Genomic DNA, 18,626 nt, shown 5'->3' with positions numbered 1-18,626 from the left:
GTTAGGGCATAGATAATATCACTAACCTGAAATAAAACCAATGGAAGTCTATGCAATTTCCTCACAAACAAACGTGTGTGTGTGGGTGTGCGCGCGCGTGTGTGTGTTCGCGTGTGGTTTGTGAGATCTGTTTTGCAGTTAACTTAAACCACACGGCTAAAGGTGTTCACAAGGTGTTTTTATGAGTGTTTGGCTTGACAGAAGCATATCTATTACAGTTTTTAGCACTCAAATAAATGTTTTAAACGTGAAAGAGGGGCTAAAAACACTCCTAAAAGTTGGGTGCTATTCAGCTTTTTGTGTTTTTTACTCAGAGAGTATTTTCTGTGCCATGTGTTAAAGTTAATTGTGAGAATTAACGCAGACTTTTGAGGTGAGAGTTTTACAGGAAACTCTTTATTTTTAGGGCTGAGAGCAGCGACTCAACAAGTGACAGTCGGCCAGTTAATGTGTGTGTGAGTGTGTTTTTGAGCCTTGTGTGTTCAGTATGCCAGGAAACTGAACCACAGAGCCGGAAGTGAAACTAGCTCGCCGTAGTCTCACGAACTCAACCTCTCGAGTTTTGAATGCTTTACTACACGCTTGTATTTTACACTCAGCAAAACAGCCTTTACCCTTTTCCTTTGCCTCCGCTGTTCACCTGCTGCCTCCACTTCACTCTTTTTTGTGCACATATCATGTGACTCGATGCATTCAAATTGTTATCTAAAAAACCTACACACCAGATTTTTATGATTTTATAGGGTTTAGGTTTCAATGACACACATATTAAGATATATGAGAACTATTAAAATGAATAGACTGAATATTCCTAAATAAATAGAGCATATGATTAGTGATTTGAACAAACCACAAACACCAAGTAATACACTCGAGTGACTTCAGCGAGTAATATTATATACAGTGGTGTGAATAAGTTATTACCCCCATGCTAAAGTTGCCTAAAAAAAGGGAATAAAAAATCATCTTTTGGAAATTGATCTTAATGCCTTAATTAGAAAAATGAGGAAAAATCCAACCTTTAAGGACACCAATTTTCTTTGTGTATGAATAATGTATCATAAATAAATAAATGTTCTTCCTTAAAATACAGGGTACATAAGTCAGGCCCCCCCTATGTTAAATTCCCATAGAGTCAGGCAGATTTTTATTTTTAAAGGCCAGTTATTTCATGGATCCAGGATAATATGCATCCTGATAAAGTTCCCTTGGCCTTTGGAATTAAAATAGACCCACATCATCACATTCCCTTCACCATACCTAGAGATTGGCATGGTGTTATTTCAGTTAGCCTAATAGCTGGTTTGATTTGCATTGAAAGATGATCTTATAGAAAGTACCCCATGCCAATCTGTAGGTATGGTGAAGGGAATGTGATGATGTGGGTCTATTTTAATTCCAAAGGCCAAGGGAACTTTATCAGGATGCATATTATCCTGGATCCATGAAATAACTGGCCTTTAAAAATAAAAATCTGCCTGACTCTATGGGAATTTAACATAGGGGGGGCCTGACTTATGCACCCTGTATTTTAAGGAAGAACATTTATTTATTTATGATACATTATTCATACACAAAGAAAATTGGTGTCCTTAAAGGTTAGATTTTTCCTCATTTTTCTAATTAAGGCATTAAGATCAATTTCCAAAAGATGATTTTTTATTCCTCTTTTTAGGCAACTTTAGCATGGGGGTAATAACTTATTCACACCACTGTAATTAAAAATCATATGTCTAGTTAAGGAGAGATCTGTTGGATTTTTCACATTTTGGATGATTTTATTTATAGTCTCAAACTCTTTTTGTATTCATTTAGTTAAAAGTTGGTATTTTTTCTGAGATTAATATCCTAAAGTTCACAAAAATGTCTTGTAAACCACAAAAAATGATAGCTTGAAAGTTCTTATAAATATTCATAGTTTCATTGAGATGAACAAGCTATAATTTGACTCTCGAGACTTGCCCAATTATAAACATATTCATTGCATCATCACATGCTCTGATTGGCTTATCCCACTTTTGCAGTGCATCATTCATTGCTTTAAGCATCTGCATTTCTTCATCAAACAAACGATTATGTTTAACATATATGAATATGAATTAATGTGTGGATGTTAATGTCGACCCTGTGTAGGCAAAAGTCCGGGACCTGGAGGACAAATGCCGCAGTCAGAGCGAACAGTTTGGGATGCTGTCACAGGAACTGGACAAGTTTCGGGTTCAGGCCTCAAAGATCGACCTGTCGGGCTCCGGCCTGCTGTCCAGCTCCAGTCTGACCCAGCTGACCAATGGGCTCGGCCTGCCTGGTGAGACTGGTACGCTAAATTAACCCTTGTGCTGTGTTGAAAATCCTTTACCTAATTTGGTAGCCTGGATGCCAGCACGAACCCCGCCCACAAAATGTTTTGGTCGGTCCGGACTCGATCCATTGAGGAGTAATTATGATCGGTTCAGAAAACGTCTGGCCAATCAAATTGCCAGGGCGGGCTTTATACGATGATGGACAGATGATCTGCAGTTACGTAATCATCACGTTATCAAAGAGCGCTTGGGTTGAACTGGTTTCCCTCAGAGATCACTGCAGCTGGACAACTGAGATGTGCAGATTTCGACAGCGCATTCATTTTAAAAGACGAACAGAGAACTGCAATCAAGGCATTTGTCGATCGGAAAGATGTGTTTGCCGTCCTTCCTACGGGATTCAGCAAAAGTTTAATTTATCAGCTGGCTCCGATGGTCTCTAAGAAGATGGGACGCGATGAAAGCCCTGTGGTCGTTGTGGTTTCTCCTTTGGTCGCACTCATGGAGGACCAAGTAAAAGAAGCAACACTCATTATTTTACTACTTCTTCCAGCGTGCGTGTAGTTGAGGTCTGTTGACAACTATGCGTAGCTCAACATACGTCACTTACTGCGTTGCTCTGATTGGTTGTAGGTCTATCCAATTGAGTGCAGAGTTTTTTTCTTCCTGGTTCGGTTAAGACACGCCTCATAATCAAAGCCCTATGGAGCAGTATCAGACTCACAGTCTGACTAGAATATGAGTATGACGAAGTCAGGCTACTAATTTGGTGTTCCGGGTCAAAAATGACTGAATGAACTTGCTTATAAATCTCTCACCAAATATTGGATTCAATCCTTTTGGCAGCTTGTTTTCTTTCAATAACCACAGGTTTTTACAGAGCCCCTAAAGCAGTGGTCTCAAACTCAATTCCTGGAGGGCCACAGCTCTGCACAGTTTAGCTCCAACCAACTTCAACTCACACATGCTTGGAAGTTTCTAGTAATCCTGAAGACCTTGATTAGCTGGATCAGGACGTCAAAAACATCTTTCCGATCGACAAATGCCTTGATCGCGGTTCTCTGTTCCTCTTTTAACCCTCTGGGGACTAAGCCCTTTTTGGTCCGTTTTCTCTATTTTTACATTTGGGCTTATAAACCATATGTAATGGAGATGGAACACTATGTGTTTGGTATCTATGGATTCAGAAGACCCTAAGCTAACATAAGCATGCATGTAATGTGTTTATAAAGGAAGTATGAGTGAAAAATGTACTATAAACTAGAGAATTTCAAAAACGGAAATTAGATTTTTGTCATTTATTTCTGAAAATCACACATCACACAAAAATAGTGAACAGTTTTTGAACAAAAAATATATTTGTCAAAGCCTTTGCTTGACAGACATGTGTAATTGTTAAATAAAATGTGTAAAGAACAATGAAAAATGTAACTTTATTTACAAATAGTCCTAGGCGTTTTTCTTAGGAATGCTTAGAATTTTCTAAGCAATGCTTTCTTCTCGTCACTCTCCAGTAATTGTTCCAGAGCTTGTTCCACCGTAAATCGTTTACTGCTTGCCATCATAAAAGTGCTAAAACAATAAATAATGCTATAATTGTATGTGTATATATATATTAATTATAATTGTTCTGTCTCTCTCTCATATAAATCTCTGATAATCCGCTTCGAAAGCCTCCGTTCGCTCTCTCTCCTTCTCTCCATTCAACGCTGTTTGCGTCATATCCCTAACTACATAGTACCCCCCTTTGCAAGGCTACAGAGTCCTCTGATTTGCTAGAAACGTCATGGTAACCGTCCTCTGATTGGGTAAGAAAAATATTTCTCCATCGGCAATTTTTCCATTGGTTGTTGTTCGCGGAATCTGCCAAACAACATCGATTTCATTGGCCTTTTACATAGTGGTATTGCGCAACAAGGAAGTGTGTATATTTACAAGCCGAGTAAGTTATCACTGTTTTCAGCGGAATCTGAGGAAGACGGTAAAAAAGACCGCACCTCTCTATCATTAATAGTTTTTAAGATCATTACACATTTGTAAAAGTATGTCATTTTGGGCGGTACCGCCCAATCCGTCCCCAGAGGGTTAAAATGAATGCGCTGTCTACATCTTCTATAACAGACGCGATGGCTGGATCTACACATCTCAGTTCTCAAGCGGCGGCCATCTTTGTTGTAAACGAACTCAACCTAAGCGCTCTTTGGTGACGTGGATGATTACGTTTTGGTTGATAATTTGTCCATCATCGTATAAAGCCCGCCTTGACAATTTGATTGGTTGAACAGCTTTGGTTCGGGCATACTTGCTTCACAATGGATCAAGTCCCGACCGAACTTCCCATCCTCAAATGTTGTGGGCGGGGCTAAGCTCGGCTGGCATTCAGGCTACTGCCCTAAAGGGACCTTTGCAAAAATAAAAAATAAACAGAAACTTGTTGCTAATAGGCTACAATGCTAAATCAATACCGTGATCTATCAAATATGTGTACAATAACAAACCTCTGTGACGGGCGAGAAACCGTGCTGTAAAATGGGCTGATGACGCAATATGACCGTGTGCATTGTCCTATTGGCCAAAAATTAAAACAATTTTACTAACCCCCAAACTTCTGAACGGTAGTTTAAAAGTCGCTGTTCTTTTAAAGCTGCAGTCCGCAGTTTTTCCTCTCTGTCGCCATCTCTGTTCGAAATCTGCAATTGCAGTTATTCGTGGAATTATCAACTTTACGTGAGTGAAAACACTCAACACAGTGTTTGAGGAGAGTGTGTGTCTGTCAGTCGCCGCCGGTGTGGATCCTGGCATTCAGAATCACAGATTATACTTTTTGTAAGTATGACCAACATAATAATTTTCACCATAAAATGTCTGAACAAGTAACATCCACTTTTGTTCTTCTGACCAACTAACTGAAAAAAGGCATTGCAGTAAATCGCGCTGATTAAATCTAACAATCGTGAATCATATCACGTCAAACCGTGCAAATTATACTTTGTTCTTAAATAGTTAATGTTAACAACATCAGCATTGCGTGACTACATTTAAAGCCCTTCCGATATGTATGCTTGTTTTCGCATGGGCCGGTTGCAGTCTCTTTTTCCAAACTCTCAGTCCAAAGTCTTTTGTATTTTACAGCGGGTGAGTCTCTAGTTGTCACTGGTGATTGTCGTTTGAACCTTTCTGGATCCGCCATCAAATTGATAAGTTTTATTATATCAAGTGCTGTGAGAAAAGGCTATAAATCTCCACCTCCAACATCCTCACTCACAACATAGCCGAGACTCTTCTTTATGTGTACAGATGTGTGTGTACAGATGTGTGTGTGTGTACAGACGTAATGACGCAAAGACATGCTCGAATCTCCCGCGGAAATCCACCAGTACCACTGGAATTAAAAACATTATTACAAGCTTACCGTTTTGAATCGAGCTACGGCAAGCAGAGAGTTTTGAACACTGGCTGGTTATGTATTTTCTCAAAAAAATATTTTGGATCATTTTGAACCCAAAAAAGTTACAGACTGCAGCTTTAAATAGGCAAATTGGATCATTATTGCAGTGATTATTATATTTCTAGCATGTTATATGTTTGGCAACAGTTCTTCTAACCCTAACTGATGGAGTTTCTTAAACAACCATGTAGAAAGACACATCATGGCCATATTCCAGCATGACAAAACCAAGATTTATCAGGCTCAAATTGTGAAAGAATGGTTGGGGAGGAGCTTGAAGAAACCAGGTCCAATTTAAGTCCAGAGCTTAAATTCATTGAAAGTCTTTCGGGATGTGCTGGAGGAGAGCACCTCTTGATGCAAATAAATGTTGTGATGTTATTTCCATCAAGAGATGCATCAATTTTTGCTCAAGTTCTTGTCAATTAAATTTTCCATCATAATGTATTCTGGGTTTGCCTACACACTACAGTAGGTTGCCGTAGAATTAGATCAAAACAAGGTTCAGGTGAAACTCGAAAAATTCGAATATCGTGCAAAACTTCATTTATTTCAGTAATTCAACTTAAAAGGTGAAACTAATATATTATATAGACTAATTTCATGCAAAATGAGATATTTCAAGCCTTTATTTGTTATAATTTTGATGATTATAAGCTTACAGCTTATGAAAACCCCAAAGTCAAAATTAGAATATTGTGAAAAGGTTTTCATATCTGTAAGCCATAATCATCAAAATTATAACAAGTAAAGGCTTGAAATATCTCACTTTGCATGTAATGAGTCTATATAATATATTAGTTTCACCTTTTAAGTTGAATTACTGAAATAAATGAACTTTTGCACATTATTGAAATTTTTCGAGTTTCACCTGTATCTTATAAGTTATTGTTGTATTGCTGCTGCCTACCTTTTAGAGCAGCTTTTGTGCCAGGATCACACCTATGAGGCTTTATAATGCTGTCTAGGTTGGCCGCTCACTAGGTTTTGGACCGCAGCCCAAGTACTGCATGTGTAAGAGATCCATAAGTGGATTGCGTCTGCATTATCCCCTCTTTTTCCAGGCACACATTCTTCATGGGAAGACATCGCCTTCTGGAGTTTGGAGGGTAATGAAGCCCTCTGTGATGCCTCTGAGCCTGGTACTATTTAACTTGGTTTCCTTCTAGGCTGTGTTTGTCTTGAATGGAAGACGTCACGTGTCTGCCTGCATGAATAACGCATGGAGTGTGACCGTGGGCGGAAGTGGTCACATCCATGATTAATGTAATACGATCAGTCCTGAGCTAGAGCTGGGCGATATGAAAATATATAACCTGAGAAACATACCGCCCACCCCTATCCTGAACCATAAAATAAACCTCTTTGTGATGTTGTAGACGTTCTGTGTATTGACGATGGTACTGTTTGCAGTTCTCACCTTGTTAATGTGAGGTTTGTATTGGTATTTGTCATTTGAAAATGATCACTTACATAATTGGTAGGACACTGCATGTCTCTCAGCTTTGTGAGGATTTGATTGGCTGCTTTATTCTGATGGACCAATCAGAATTCACTTTGGTGATCTGTTCTCCCTGACAGCTGCTTCTTGACTATGTTCAGAATGGTTTACTACAATATTACTTGTACAATGTTGATAATTGGACACTTACTAAATTAAGCATGCAACCTAGTGAGGTCATGTGGCAAAAGTGTGGCACACTATTGCATGAAATGGCATACTGTTGCATGTACTTGTTTTAAAGTCCCCTTGCAGGCAATACTTTCAGTCAATAATTGAATCTCTTAAAACTCATCTTTGATAGTCAAAATGACATATTTAAAATTGTTCATGCCTTAAAATAGCTGGATTGTAACTCTACACCCTTGCTAAATTTTGTGTACGCGGATCCACGAATATGCAAATTATCCCCGCCTCCACTCACTCACACCTGATCCACTCAGTCAACTTTACAGTAGTAAACGCTACACAATGACAAGTGGAAATATCGTTTTAATTCAGCCATATTTGTTTGAGAAACTGATTCAGAGGAAGAGTTGAATTATACAATCCATGTATCAGAATGGTTATGCATTTTATGTATTGCTCTCTACAACGTCAGACAAATAAAGATAACTGATATGATTAGCCTTTGGCTTGACTACGTTATCAAACAGCTAATAATGTGCTGCTAATGTTACAGGTTACCTAACCCTAACTTTGCTTTGAACATCATAGAAAGTCAGTTGAGAAAGGCATATCGTTCATAATAACTTCGTAATATATATATGATAATTCACCCGCTATATGTACCCGATTTATCCTGTAAAGGTGTTCTTGACAGGATTGGTCACATGTTTGTGACTAAAGGAAACAGGAGTGTTTTTGAGACTGTCTTTGGTTCACTGCAGTTTTAAGGAGATATTACTCCGCAATAGTGTTAACTTATGAATTTATACATGGGTTATTTTAAAGCATAGTAATAACACCAGATAGACAACATTAAAAACTTGATTTTCATCATAGGGGGACTTTAAAAATAGTATGCCGTATGTACTGCACAGTCTGCTGTAAGTTCTCCATTCTGAATCCCAGCATAGTCCTAATCTTCTACTGTATATGTGGATGCATTATTATGTTTATCATGCAAATCTAACAGCATGTTTAGATGTTAACACGCATAGGAAGCACTTTTGTGTTTTTATTTGCGTCATTTTGATTAATCCAATGCAATATAAGGAAGTCTTTTTAAAGTTACTGATGGAAATGCTCAGTGAAATGGCTCAGATTGCCATTAATTTTAAAGCAGGCATGCGATGAATATATGTAAGCACAGGGACGAGATGAAGGATGTGTACTATGTAGATCACAGGATGACTAGAGTCACCAATACACACAGACAAATTAAACAGACACATAAACACATGCTTGTAAACTCTTAAAGCTTTATATGCACACATGCATATAAATGTTTATCTAACTATTTTTTTGAGAACATACCTTGTATGCAGGGCCTAAAAATGAACACCAAGTGCCAAATGCGAGTAAAAATTGGTGTTGGCGAGTATATGAAACCGTGTCAAACGCCTGTTGCCTGGTAATATTGTCATTCAATTTAGCAATGCAATGTTGTAAAAACATGAACGTGAACGACGCTTTGGGACAGTTAACAGGCCAGCACTGCATCGTCACGAAAGTTTAAGCCTTGCCAATTGAAATACTCAAGTGCAAGAAGACGAGAAAGAGAACTCGATTCATTACTCGCTGTGTGTAGTTTTCTGTGCACAAACATCCGACGTGCGCGCCCAGAAATCCACATCTCAGACAGCACACAAACACTGATTAAACTCTCTTTCATGTCTTCTCACGCTTCAAAATCCTCCTAAACATAGTTATTATGTGTTAAGTTAACAGACAGTAGAGAAGAAAACGCATGTGTATTAGTATATTGGATCCTTGTTTCGTTAAGTGACAGCAGCCTAATATTCCTGCTGCCATCTCTATAATAACGGTAATCTCGCTGATCTTGACTGAATAACTTTTGTAACTTTAATAAGGATTAATCTACGTTTAGTTTATACAGTGAAGAGTATGCAGTATTTTACGTTTGATTACTTTATTACATTTCCGTACCTGAAAATTGTTCATTTTCACTGGTATCGAAAATTTTGGTGTCATTAACGCCGCCTTCACACTGGCAGTTGAAATCAGCTCCGAAACGTCCGGAAGTCGTTCATTTCCTATGGAGATTCGCAGACCGCATGCGAATGGATCCGAAACGGGTCCGACCGAGTGCGGTGCGAAGAAAATCGTGTCCGTTGGTCATCCGGATGCGATCAAAAAATTGAACTCTTGCGAAAAGCTACGGACGGTTCCTATCCGACAATTCCAGCGGAAGTTAGCGTTGCTATGATACTGATAAACAAACCTGAATTCTTAACTTTTAATAAAATAAATAATGATTTTATAACGTTTATTTTCATGATTTTATAACGTTATTAGGGCAGTTAATACAATTAAATTGTAGGCAGACATGATCGAACTATTGACATTATACCACTATATCGCATTTTTGAGCCGACCTGACATGTCAACGTCCTGAGCAACTTTCCTCACGCAGCAGCCTTCCTATTAATATCTCTATAACCCTCATCAGAGAGATCATACAGAACTGACAGAATCAACCTTTCTAATCTCTCCGCCATTTTTGTTCTACTCGCTTCCGACGCTTTTCACTGTGTAGTACGACGTCCGTTGGGGGCGTATTGCGTATTACGGAGCTGATTTCAACTGCCAGTGTGAAGGCGGCGTAACTGTTTCTGCAAAAACAGCTTCATGGCTAGTAAGAAATATTTACTTTTTTTAAATAATTTTCTTAAAGAGTTCATATAATGCCATTTTTGTACAAGCTAATATGATTCTTTAGGGTCTAAATTAAAAGTTTGTAATATACTTTAATTAAACATTCTCATTAGTATTGTAAGAAAACACTTATTTTACCTGGTCAAAAACAGCTCTGTTTTCAGCACGCCGTTTCAGTGCATATGACTTTAAAAGATAATGAGTTTTGCTCACCCCGCCTCTCTGTTCTGTGCTACACCGTTTGTAACACAATAACCATAAAGCATTGTTCAGTATAAACGTGGGATTATGAATTATATTGAGAACGTCATACATAGAAAACATGCCGTAATGTACCCTAAGTGTAAACCTTAGACGCATTCATTGTGAAGCGTGCAGCTAGCGATTTGCAAGGATTAATATATTAATATAAAGTTTAATAAAACGTTAAACTCACTTCAGTTCTTCTGGAGGTTCAGCAGGAACATGAATATCTGGTACCGATTCTTTTTTCAGGAGCAGCTTCTTAGCAAAACCAGCTGTATACTGACCCTCGTTTATAAAGCAGTCTGGTGAGAAATGATTCGCGCAAACATGAGAGCATTGACGTTGCTCGTGGGGAATATTCCCTTCGAAAACAAACTCAGCCACTGCGTCTTCAGCGGTTCGGATTTAGGAACATTAAAATGACTGTGTTCGTTATTACACCCAAGAACAGAACACCACAATCGCTTAGACGCCATTCTGCTCATAGACAGTGCTCCAGCATATCAACAATGACCGCGCCGGTCCGCGCAGACTATGATTGACAGCTGGCTCACGAGCGAGGGCGGGTCTGTGTTGAAACGCGCCTGTCAATCAACAATCGTGGGAGGGGCGTGCGACCGTGTGACGTCACAAAATCGAACGGCTCAATTTGAGGCAAGGGAAAACATATAAGGAGATTAAAACAAAAACACTGGATGGATTTTTATCATTATATGATGGTTGTGTACAGGCACTGCCAACACACATTTCAGTACAATCAACTTGTAAAAGTGCATGTACCATTATATGACCCCTTTAAGTCACCGGCCATTGGCAGGTGTGGCAAGAAGTTAGTGTTAGGCCCTGCTCGTATGTGTCCCATTGAAGAAAGTCAGTCATACTGGTTGCATTTCCCTACACTCATTGCATGCTCTCCTCTGTCTGTGTTAGATGTGGCTGCGGTCTTGCGGACGGGCTCCACTCCACATGCGGCTGAACTGTCCCGTCCCGAGCGCTCACCGACCACCAAACATCGAGAGCTGCCTGCCATCAGCGTGAAGTCCGGCTCCACGTCCAGTCCCAGATCTGAGACCACGCACCTCTCGCCCAAATCCACTGGCTCTCGCCCGGCCAGTCCCCGAAAGGCCAGCCCTACACATGACGTGAGAAAACTACACCACTACACACACACAACGCCATCAGCCTTTATCACCTGTTCGCGTTTAAAGTCTGTTTAGAAAAAAAAGTGATGTCTTAGCGGCCCCTAATTTAATAACAAATGATCATTTCGACGGAAGTGAATCAATCAAAACTAACTTTAGCTGGAAATAACATTATTCAAGAACCGCTATAAAACCAAACCAATCTTTATTACCTTAAATTATATGTTTATCTCTGTAAAGCTGCTTTGAAACAATCTCCATTGTTAAAAGCGCTATATAAATGAGGATGACTTGACTTGACAACTAAAACTAGTACAAAGAATTTATCGAATTTGAAATAAAATAAATGTTAAATAAATGTTTAACTCAAGTTAAACTTATTTTATTTCAGTTAGTTGCCCATGCTATTTAAATCAAATTAATAAACACTAAATAGACCTAGAAAAACGAAAAACGAAAAAGAACAAAATGATCAAAACCTTAAAATTAAAATATAATTCAATCAAAATATTTGAAAATCTAAATATTAATAAATACTATAATATTATATTGATGATACTAAAATAACACTGCTAACAAGTTCATATCTTTACATGGGTCGGAATAAACTGGGACTTGTTGTCAAATGTCAAAAAGTTACAATCTTAGACACAGAGTTATTTCTTTCACTCCACTTTTTTGTGCAGAATTATCTAGAATGCAGATCATTTGTTGGGTTCGTTCTGGGTTACAGGGTCGAGTGTACCTTTGAGCTTTTGTTTGATGCTGTGAAGTTTAGAAACTGGCCCCGGGTCAGAGGTCAGCCGCTCTCTGGCGCGCGTGTGGCTGTCTAAAGCTGATATTCAGTGAGATAATCCTGTGCAGTGCTGGATTATGAAGGTTGTAGTAGTTGTAAGTGATTATCCATAAAAGGTTTTACCCTTGAGCTATAAATACTGCCTGCATGGGTCCATTTACTTCTTACTCACAGCATCACTATATTTAGATGATTTCAGCTGCTGACACTGTACGTTTACTAAGGGACAGACCTGTTGTCATTATCATTATTATTTACTAATAAACGTTCTACATGTGGAGCATAATGTGAGAGGCTGGTGTTTGCCAGTGGTTACATGCATAAGTAAATAAGTGCAATGTATGCATAGTTTTTAGTGATTTAGTTTAATTGTCTTTTTGAGTTTTGCTCATGTTTTTGAGGATTAATGTGTTATGCAATCTGTCCATCCTGCCATCTTTGTAATTAGATACACTATATGGACAAAAGTTTTGGCACTCACCTTTAGGGTTGGAAGATCTCTATTGGGGGGGGGGGGGGGGGGTCTATGGGGGATAACGTAACATCCTAATTTTCCACTACATCTCATCAGCAATTTCGATTTTGACACACTTTGCAGCAGCTGACCACTAAGGAGCGAATGTACAGTGACATGACATAACTGACAGAATCAAACCGACAAAGACGGACGAGCTCGTCATATATCACAACTATTCAGTGTTTTTAAAATACACAATGGTGTCTATGGAAGCAGCAATAACAATCCACTCAAATTTATTTGCCGACGTGTTTTATTCATATCATATACACAGTGTAAGTAACTATAAAGTTTACTCAATTCTTCTCCCAGTTCACCGCCCACTTACTTTCATGTATTTCGGGAGAAAGTGATAATAAATAAATACAACATAATAAACACAGCAGACAGGACTCTCTGACCTGCGGCCCAAACAAACATGGTGGCGCCCATCTCATGTTACAGATCAAAGGTATTAAACAGTAAAGGTATTTCAGGATATAGGAAATAAAAATATACTGTCCATAGCCTTAAAAAAATCGATTTTAGCCAATTAGTTTGATTAAAATGTCACAAAAATCAGGCCAGGAATGATTTATTAACAAAATCCCTCTGATAATGACCTGCATGACTGCATTGTACCAACTGTAAGTTTAGTGGAGGGGGGGTTATGGTGTGGGGTTGTTTTTTAGGGGTTGGGCTCCCTTACTTCCAGTGAAGGGAAATCTTAATGCATCAGCATACCAAGACATTTTGGACAATGCTATGCTTCTATCTTTGTGGGAACTGTTTGGGAAAGGCCATTTTCTATCGTAGCATGACTGTACCCCAGTGCACAAAGCAAGGTCCATTAAATCATGGTTGGATGAATTTGGTGTGGAAGAACTTGACCCGTCCGCACAGAGTCCTGAGCTCAACCCGATCAAACACGTTTGGGATGAACTGGAACGGAGATTACGAGCCAGCCCATCGTGTCCAAAATCAGTGCCTGACCTCACAAATGCTCTTTTGGATGAATGGGCAAAAATTTCCCACAGAAACACTCCAAAATCTTGTGGAAAGCCTTCCCAGAAGAGTGCAGCTGATATGAATGGAATGGAAGCCATCTCTATATTAATATCTATGTATGAAGACTGTTAGAATGCAATGTCATTACCAGTGTTGCCACAGTTACTTTGAAAAAGTAACTTAGTTACTTTACAGATTACTTGATTTAAAAAGTAACTTAGTTACTTTATTAGTTACATTCAGCAGCTGCCGAAAACATCCCTTTTTAACAGTAACGTCAACAATGTATCTCCTGACATTTTAAGTTGTCTTAAATGTCATAAACTTAAACTATTTCCTGAAAAAATACATGTTTTTAAAATAAAATAAAATAAAGACAGTCTTTCTTGGCTTCACTTAACATATGTTTTTATAAAAAATAAAAAATAATGACAGTCTTTCTTTACTTCACTTAACATAAATACTTGTTTTTCTAAAACATAAACCAAAAGACAGTCTTTCTTGACCTGACTCGCGATCACTAGTGAACGCGCCAGAGAGAAATGCACATTTCATACGGATTACATAAGCAGAGAACAGTCTGTTTTCTTTCTTTTTCAATTGTTCTGTTTAAAAGTACACATTTCAGGCTTTCTATAGATATATTTCTCAGGTGTGTGAGGCAAGTATAAGCCTACCTTATACGCTGTGTTTCAGTTGTTCACGCGCCAGCGCCTCCGTGTCATGATTTATTGTCTGCTATATTTACTTTTTATTTATTAAATCCAGGCAATTGGTTGATGAAACAATTATTAAAATTAAGATACAATTTATACAAAAACGAAATTTACCTTAATGAATGGCTTTGTGCTTTCTGTTTGATGTCTCTGTGAAAGTTTTAAAGCAGTCTTTCAGTGCCGCTTTCATAGCGCTCACGTCCGTAACGGGGAACTTTCACGTAACATTGTTTTTCCCTCATAAATGCGTACACGAAAAATAAGACAAAATGAATATTTTATGTTCTGTAGAGAGCCAACCCTTCTTCATCCGGTGGGTAGTATTACTTTTTGTACTTTTGCCAACTAAAATTTAAAGTTTTTTGTGTCACGTCCGTTACAGATGTGTATTTCCCTCATATTAAATATAAAATGCATTTGTAGACTGTAGACTGATGTTTTTCTAATGTCTGGACTCCTTTATTTAGGGAGTATGGATAAACAGACGTTTCAATATATTAGTATTAAATGCATTTTCTGAGAATTTACATTTCAAGTTTTTTATCTCAAATGTCACGTCCATAACGATGGAATTGCCCAATTTGAAAGAATTTATCCTCAACTAGTTTTGTGGTGTAGGTCTACGTATTTTAAAATGTTAACTTAAAATAATACTAATAGTAATTTAAAGATGTGGTAGCATTGGATCTGGACAGGAAGGATAGCTAACTCTGGGAGTTGGAAGGGGTGTGTCGTGATTCTGTCTTCTCACACACATTTCAGTTTCATATCGCATATCAGCCATCATTTCTACTAAAGAAAATGACAAAAATAGTAACGCACAGTAACTTGGATAAGTGGTTTGGAAATAGTAACACGTTAGATTACTCGTTACTGAAAAAAGTGTTCAGATTAGAGTAACGCGTTACCGGCATCACTGGTCATTACAGTCCCTGTTGGTGTATAGATCAGGTGTCCCATTCCTTTTGTCCATATAGTGTAGATTCCATAGTGTTTGATTGGAAACACAACCTTTCACATCAACAACGAAACATCTGGGAATTAAAAGCATATCCGTGTTTTGGTTTTATTATCCTACCTATGCACAGTTGTATGGTTGGTTGCATTATATTATTTGCATATAGCAGTGTTTTTCCCTGCTGTAACTCATTTGAATTACTGGTTTAGATTAAAACAGGTTTAACCTGCCAAAGAAGAGGCCAACTTTGTTTTAGATCCAAATCACAATCACAAATACCAAATTCATTCATTTTTCATATTTCAATCATCCATTTAATATTGAATTAATCTCATATTGAGTATTTGTGTATGTGTGTTTCAGGTGGACACTGCTAGTGAAGTCGAGGAGCTGGATATTGACGTTTCTCCAGCGCCGTATTCGGTCAGTAAAGGAGCAGCTAAACTCCAGGTCTTCATTGCACGTTACAGGTAAACACCACTATACTTATTTAATGATTTCTGCTTTCAGCATTTACTAAACTGCCACAAACATCGAACAAATTAGACACTTTAAATGTATGCCTGTTTTTATTTCTAAATGCAGCTACAATCCCTATGATGGTCCTAATGATAACCCGGAGGTTGAGTTGCCCCTCACTGCGGGAGAGTACATTTACGTCTATGGAGACATGGATGATGACGGCTTCTATGAGGGTGAGTTTATTCATTGATTTTTTTTATAAGATAAATGAGACCAAATTAAACCTCAAGTGTGTGGAGCAAGAAAAAATTAAATGTTCAAAATGCCCAGTAGATGCTGTAAATGCACTGAATAAAAAAACAGACCTCAGGTTGTTTTTTAATTTTTTTTTTTTTTGAACTAGCATTAGCTGTTGAAATAATTTTGAACTAGACTAGTGAAAAAAAGACGTGAGCAGACTTTTTTTAATAAATATATTTTTTTAATTAATTATTTTTTTAAATAAATAATAAAAGGTTTTCATAAATGCTTATATATATATATGTATGTGTGTGTGTGTGTGTGTGTGTGTGTGTGTGTGTGTGTGTGCGTGTATGTATGTGTGCATGTATGTATGTGTGCATGTATGTATGTGTGCATGTATGTATGTATGAGTGTATGTGTGCGTGCATGTCTGTGTGCATGTAAGTGTGTGTGTGCGTGCATGTCTGTGTGCATGCAACTGTGTGTGTGTGTGTGGTGTGTGCGTGGGTTAATGAGTGTGTGTGTATGAGATTATGTGTGTTTGTAAGTATGTGTGCGTGTATGTGTGCATTTATGTATGTGTGTAAGTATGTATGCATGTATGTATGTGTGGGTGCATGTGTGTGTGCATGTATGTATGTTTGCGTGTAACTGTGTGCATGTATGTATGCATGCGTGCATGTTTGTGTATGTGTACATGTAAGTGTGCATGTATTGTATATATGTATGTATGTATGTATGCTTGCATGCATGTATGTACATGTATTTATGTATGTGTGTATGTATGTAAGTACACTATGTGTACTAAAAGGTCATAACCAACTACTCAACACACTCTAGCATTGTGGTAGTGAGTTTACCTCTGAAAATGTAAAAATCTGATTTACTATTCAAATTTCTAAAAATCTACTTTAAATTTCCTTCAACAACACTGCCGTACCTATAACTAGCACTATTGTGTTAAACCATTTAGGCGAGCTGATGGATGGTAGAAGAGGCCTCGTTCCCTCCAACTTTGTGGAGCGTGTGTCGGACGACGACTTCATGAGCTCACACCCTCACCAGGCTGGCGATATTTCCCATAATTCCTTCCAGGAGAGCAGCTTTCACAGCGGCAGTGAGCGGCTGCACCAACACCACTTACGTTTCGCCCACAGCACCTCCGAGAGGACGGAGACCTCCACGACAGCCTCAGCTCCCGGTGACAATGCCAAAGCCAACCCCGCTAACCCTGCCCAGGCCGTCCCGCTCACCAACGGCTTAGACTTGGATCTAGAGGAGGTGGGGGTGGACACTGTGCCTTACCCCCGCAAGCTAACACTAATCAAGCAGCTAGCCAAGAGTATCATCATTGGCTGGGAGTCTCCGCTAGTCCCGTCCGGCTGGGGTTCAGTGTTTAGCTATAATGTTTACGTGGACCACGAGTTGCGGATCAACGTGCCATTTGGTACCCAAACGAAGGCCGTTCTGGAGAGGCTGGATTTAGCGCAGAAAGCATATCGGATTGCAGTGCAGAGTCTGACGGAGCGCGGGAACTCGGATCAGCTGCGTTGCAGTATCCTCGTTGGGCGGGACGTGTGCGTGGCGCCGACTCACCTGCGCGTCGAACGTGTAACGGCTACCTCGGCCAGCCTGACCTGGCTACCTAGCAACAGTAACTACGTGCACATTGTGTCTTTGAATGACGAAGAGTGCGAGCTGGTAAAGGCGGGATGCTATTCACTGTGCCTCAGTAACCTCACACCCAACCTGAATTACAGCGTTAAAGTGGAGGCCAGGCCACACCGCACAGCCTGGGAACTACCGCCAGAGTGCCGAGAACGCAAAACCGTAGTGACCTCTTTCACAACCCTGACTGCAGGTGAGATGCAAAGATGAGACCAGAAACTAGTGTATAGTACATGGGTTAGGGGTAGGTTCAGGGTTACTACCTAGTAGGGGTGTAACGGTACATGTATTCGTATTGAACCGTTTCGGTACGAGGCTTCCGGTTCGGTACGCATACAAACCGAACGATTCCTTGGACCATTTTTCCTGCCGTCAAAATCCGCGCTGGCGCGATCACCACAACGTTGCGCAACATCAAATGGCGAACGTAATGAAAGCGGAATGAAACTGCGCTACTCATTATATTGTGCTTCACGGACCGTTTATCAGTTCGGACCAGCGACATCTGTGCAGCGCGAGCCGATCTTGATCAAGCGACACTGTTACAACACAGCGCTAAGATCCAGTGAAGAAAACATTTGAATTCGCCTCTGAAGTAATAACATCGCTGCGAGATCTAGTGAGAAGCATTCACATTTCTCCGTTATTAACCGTAGATCTCTATTAGATCAAACAGCGCTGACGTGGGAACCAGGAGAAACATTGTGCCGTGAATGAACTAGTTATAGGCTATAGTTATAGGCCACAGATCAGCAACATTCACCGTGGATTTAATATAGTAACACTAACTGTAACCATGGA

The 18,626-nt window shown here is 39.2% G+C and overlaps 1 protein-coding gene across 14 annotated transcripts in view; it reads left to right on the top strand.

The window, feature by feature from the left end:
* LOC130076194 (peripheral-type benzodiazepine receptor-associated protein 1) overlaps window positions 1–18,626 on the top strand; it is a 187,628-nt gene that overhangs the window by 130,907 nt on the left and 38,095 nt on the right. For 11 of the 14 annotated variants that reach the window (XM_056241180.1, XM_056241189.1, XM_056241178.1 and 8 more), the window contains 6 exons: window positions 2,134–2,314; window positions 6,813–6,890; window positions 11,267–11,478; window positions 15,816–15,922; window positions 16,038–16,147; window positions 17,131–18,018. In XM_056241180.1, the coding sequence (XP_056097155.1) occupies window positions 2,134–2,314; window positions 6,813–6,890; window positions 11,267–11,478; window positions 15,816–15,922; window positions 16,038–16,147; window positions 17,131–18,018 (1,576 nt within the window). The remainder of the gene's footprint in view (window positions 1–2,133; window positions 2,315–6,812; window positions 6,891–11,266; window positions 11,479–15,815; window positions 15,923–16,037; window positions 16,148–17,130; window positions 18,019–18,626) is intronic. The other 3 variants (XM_056241176.1, XM_056241184.1, XM_056241183.1) reach the window with 3 other exon arrangements.

The sequence above is a fragment of the Rhinichthys klamathensis genome, unplaced genomic scaffold, assembly GCF_029890125.1.
Source record: "Rhinichthys klamathensis goyatoka isolate OS25496 unplaced genomic scaffold, OSU_Roscu_1.1 h1tg000633l_1, whole genome shotgun sequence".
Taxonomy (NCBI): Eukaryota; Metazoa; Chordata; class Actinopteri; order Cypriniformes; family Leuciscidae; genus Rhinichthys; species Rhinichthys klamathensis.
The sequence above is the reverse complement of the archived record's forward strand: the minus strand, read 5'-3'. Positions and strand labels throughout refer to the sequence as shown.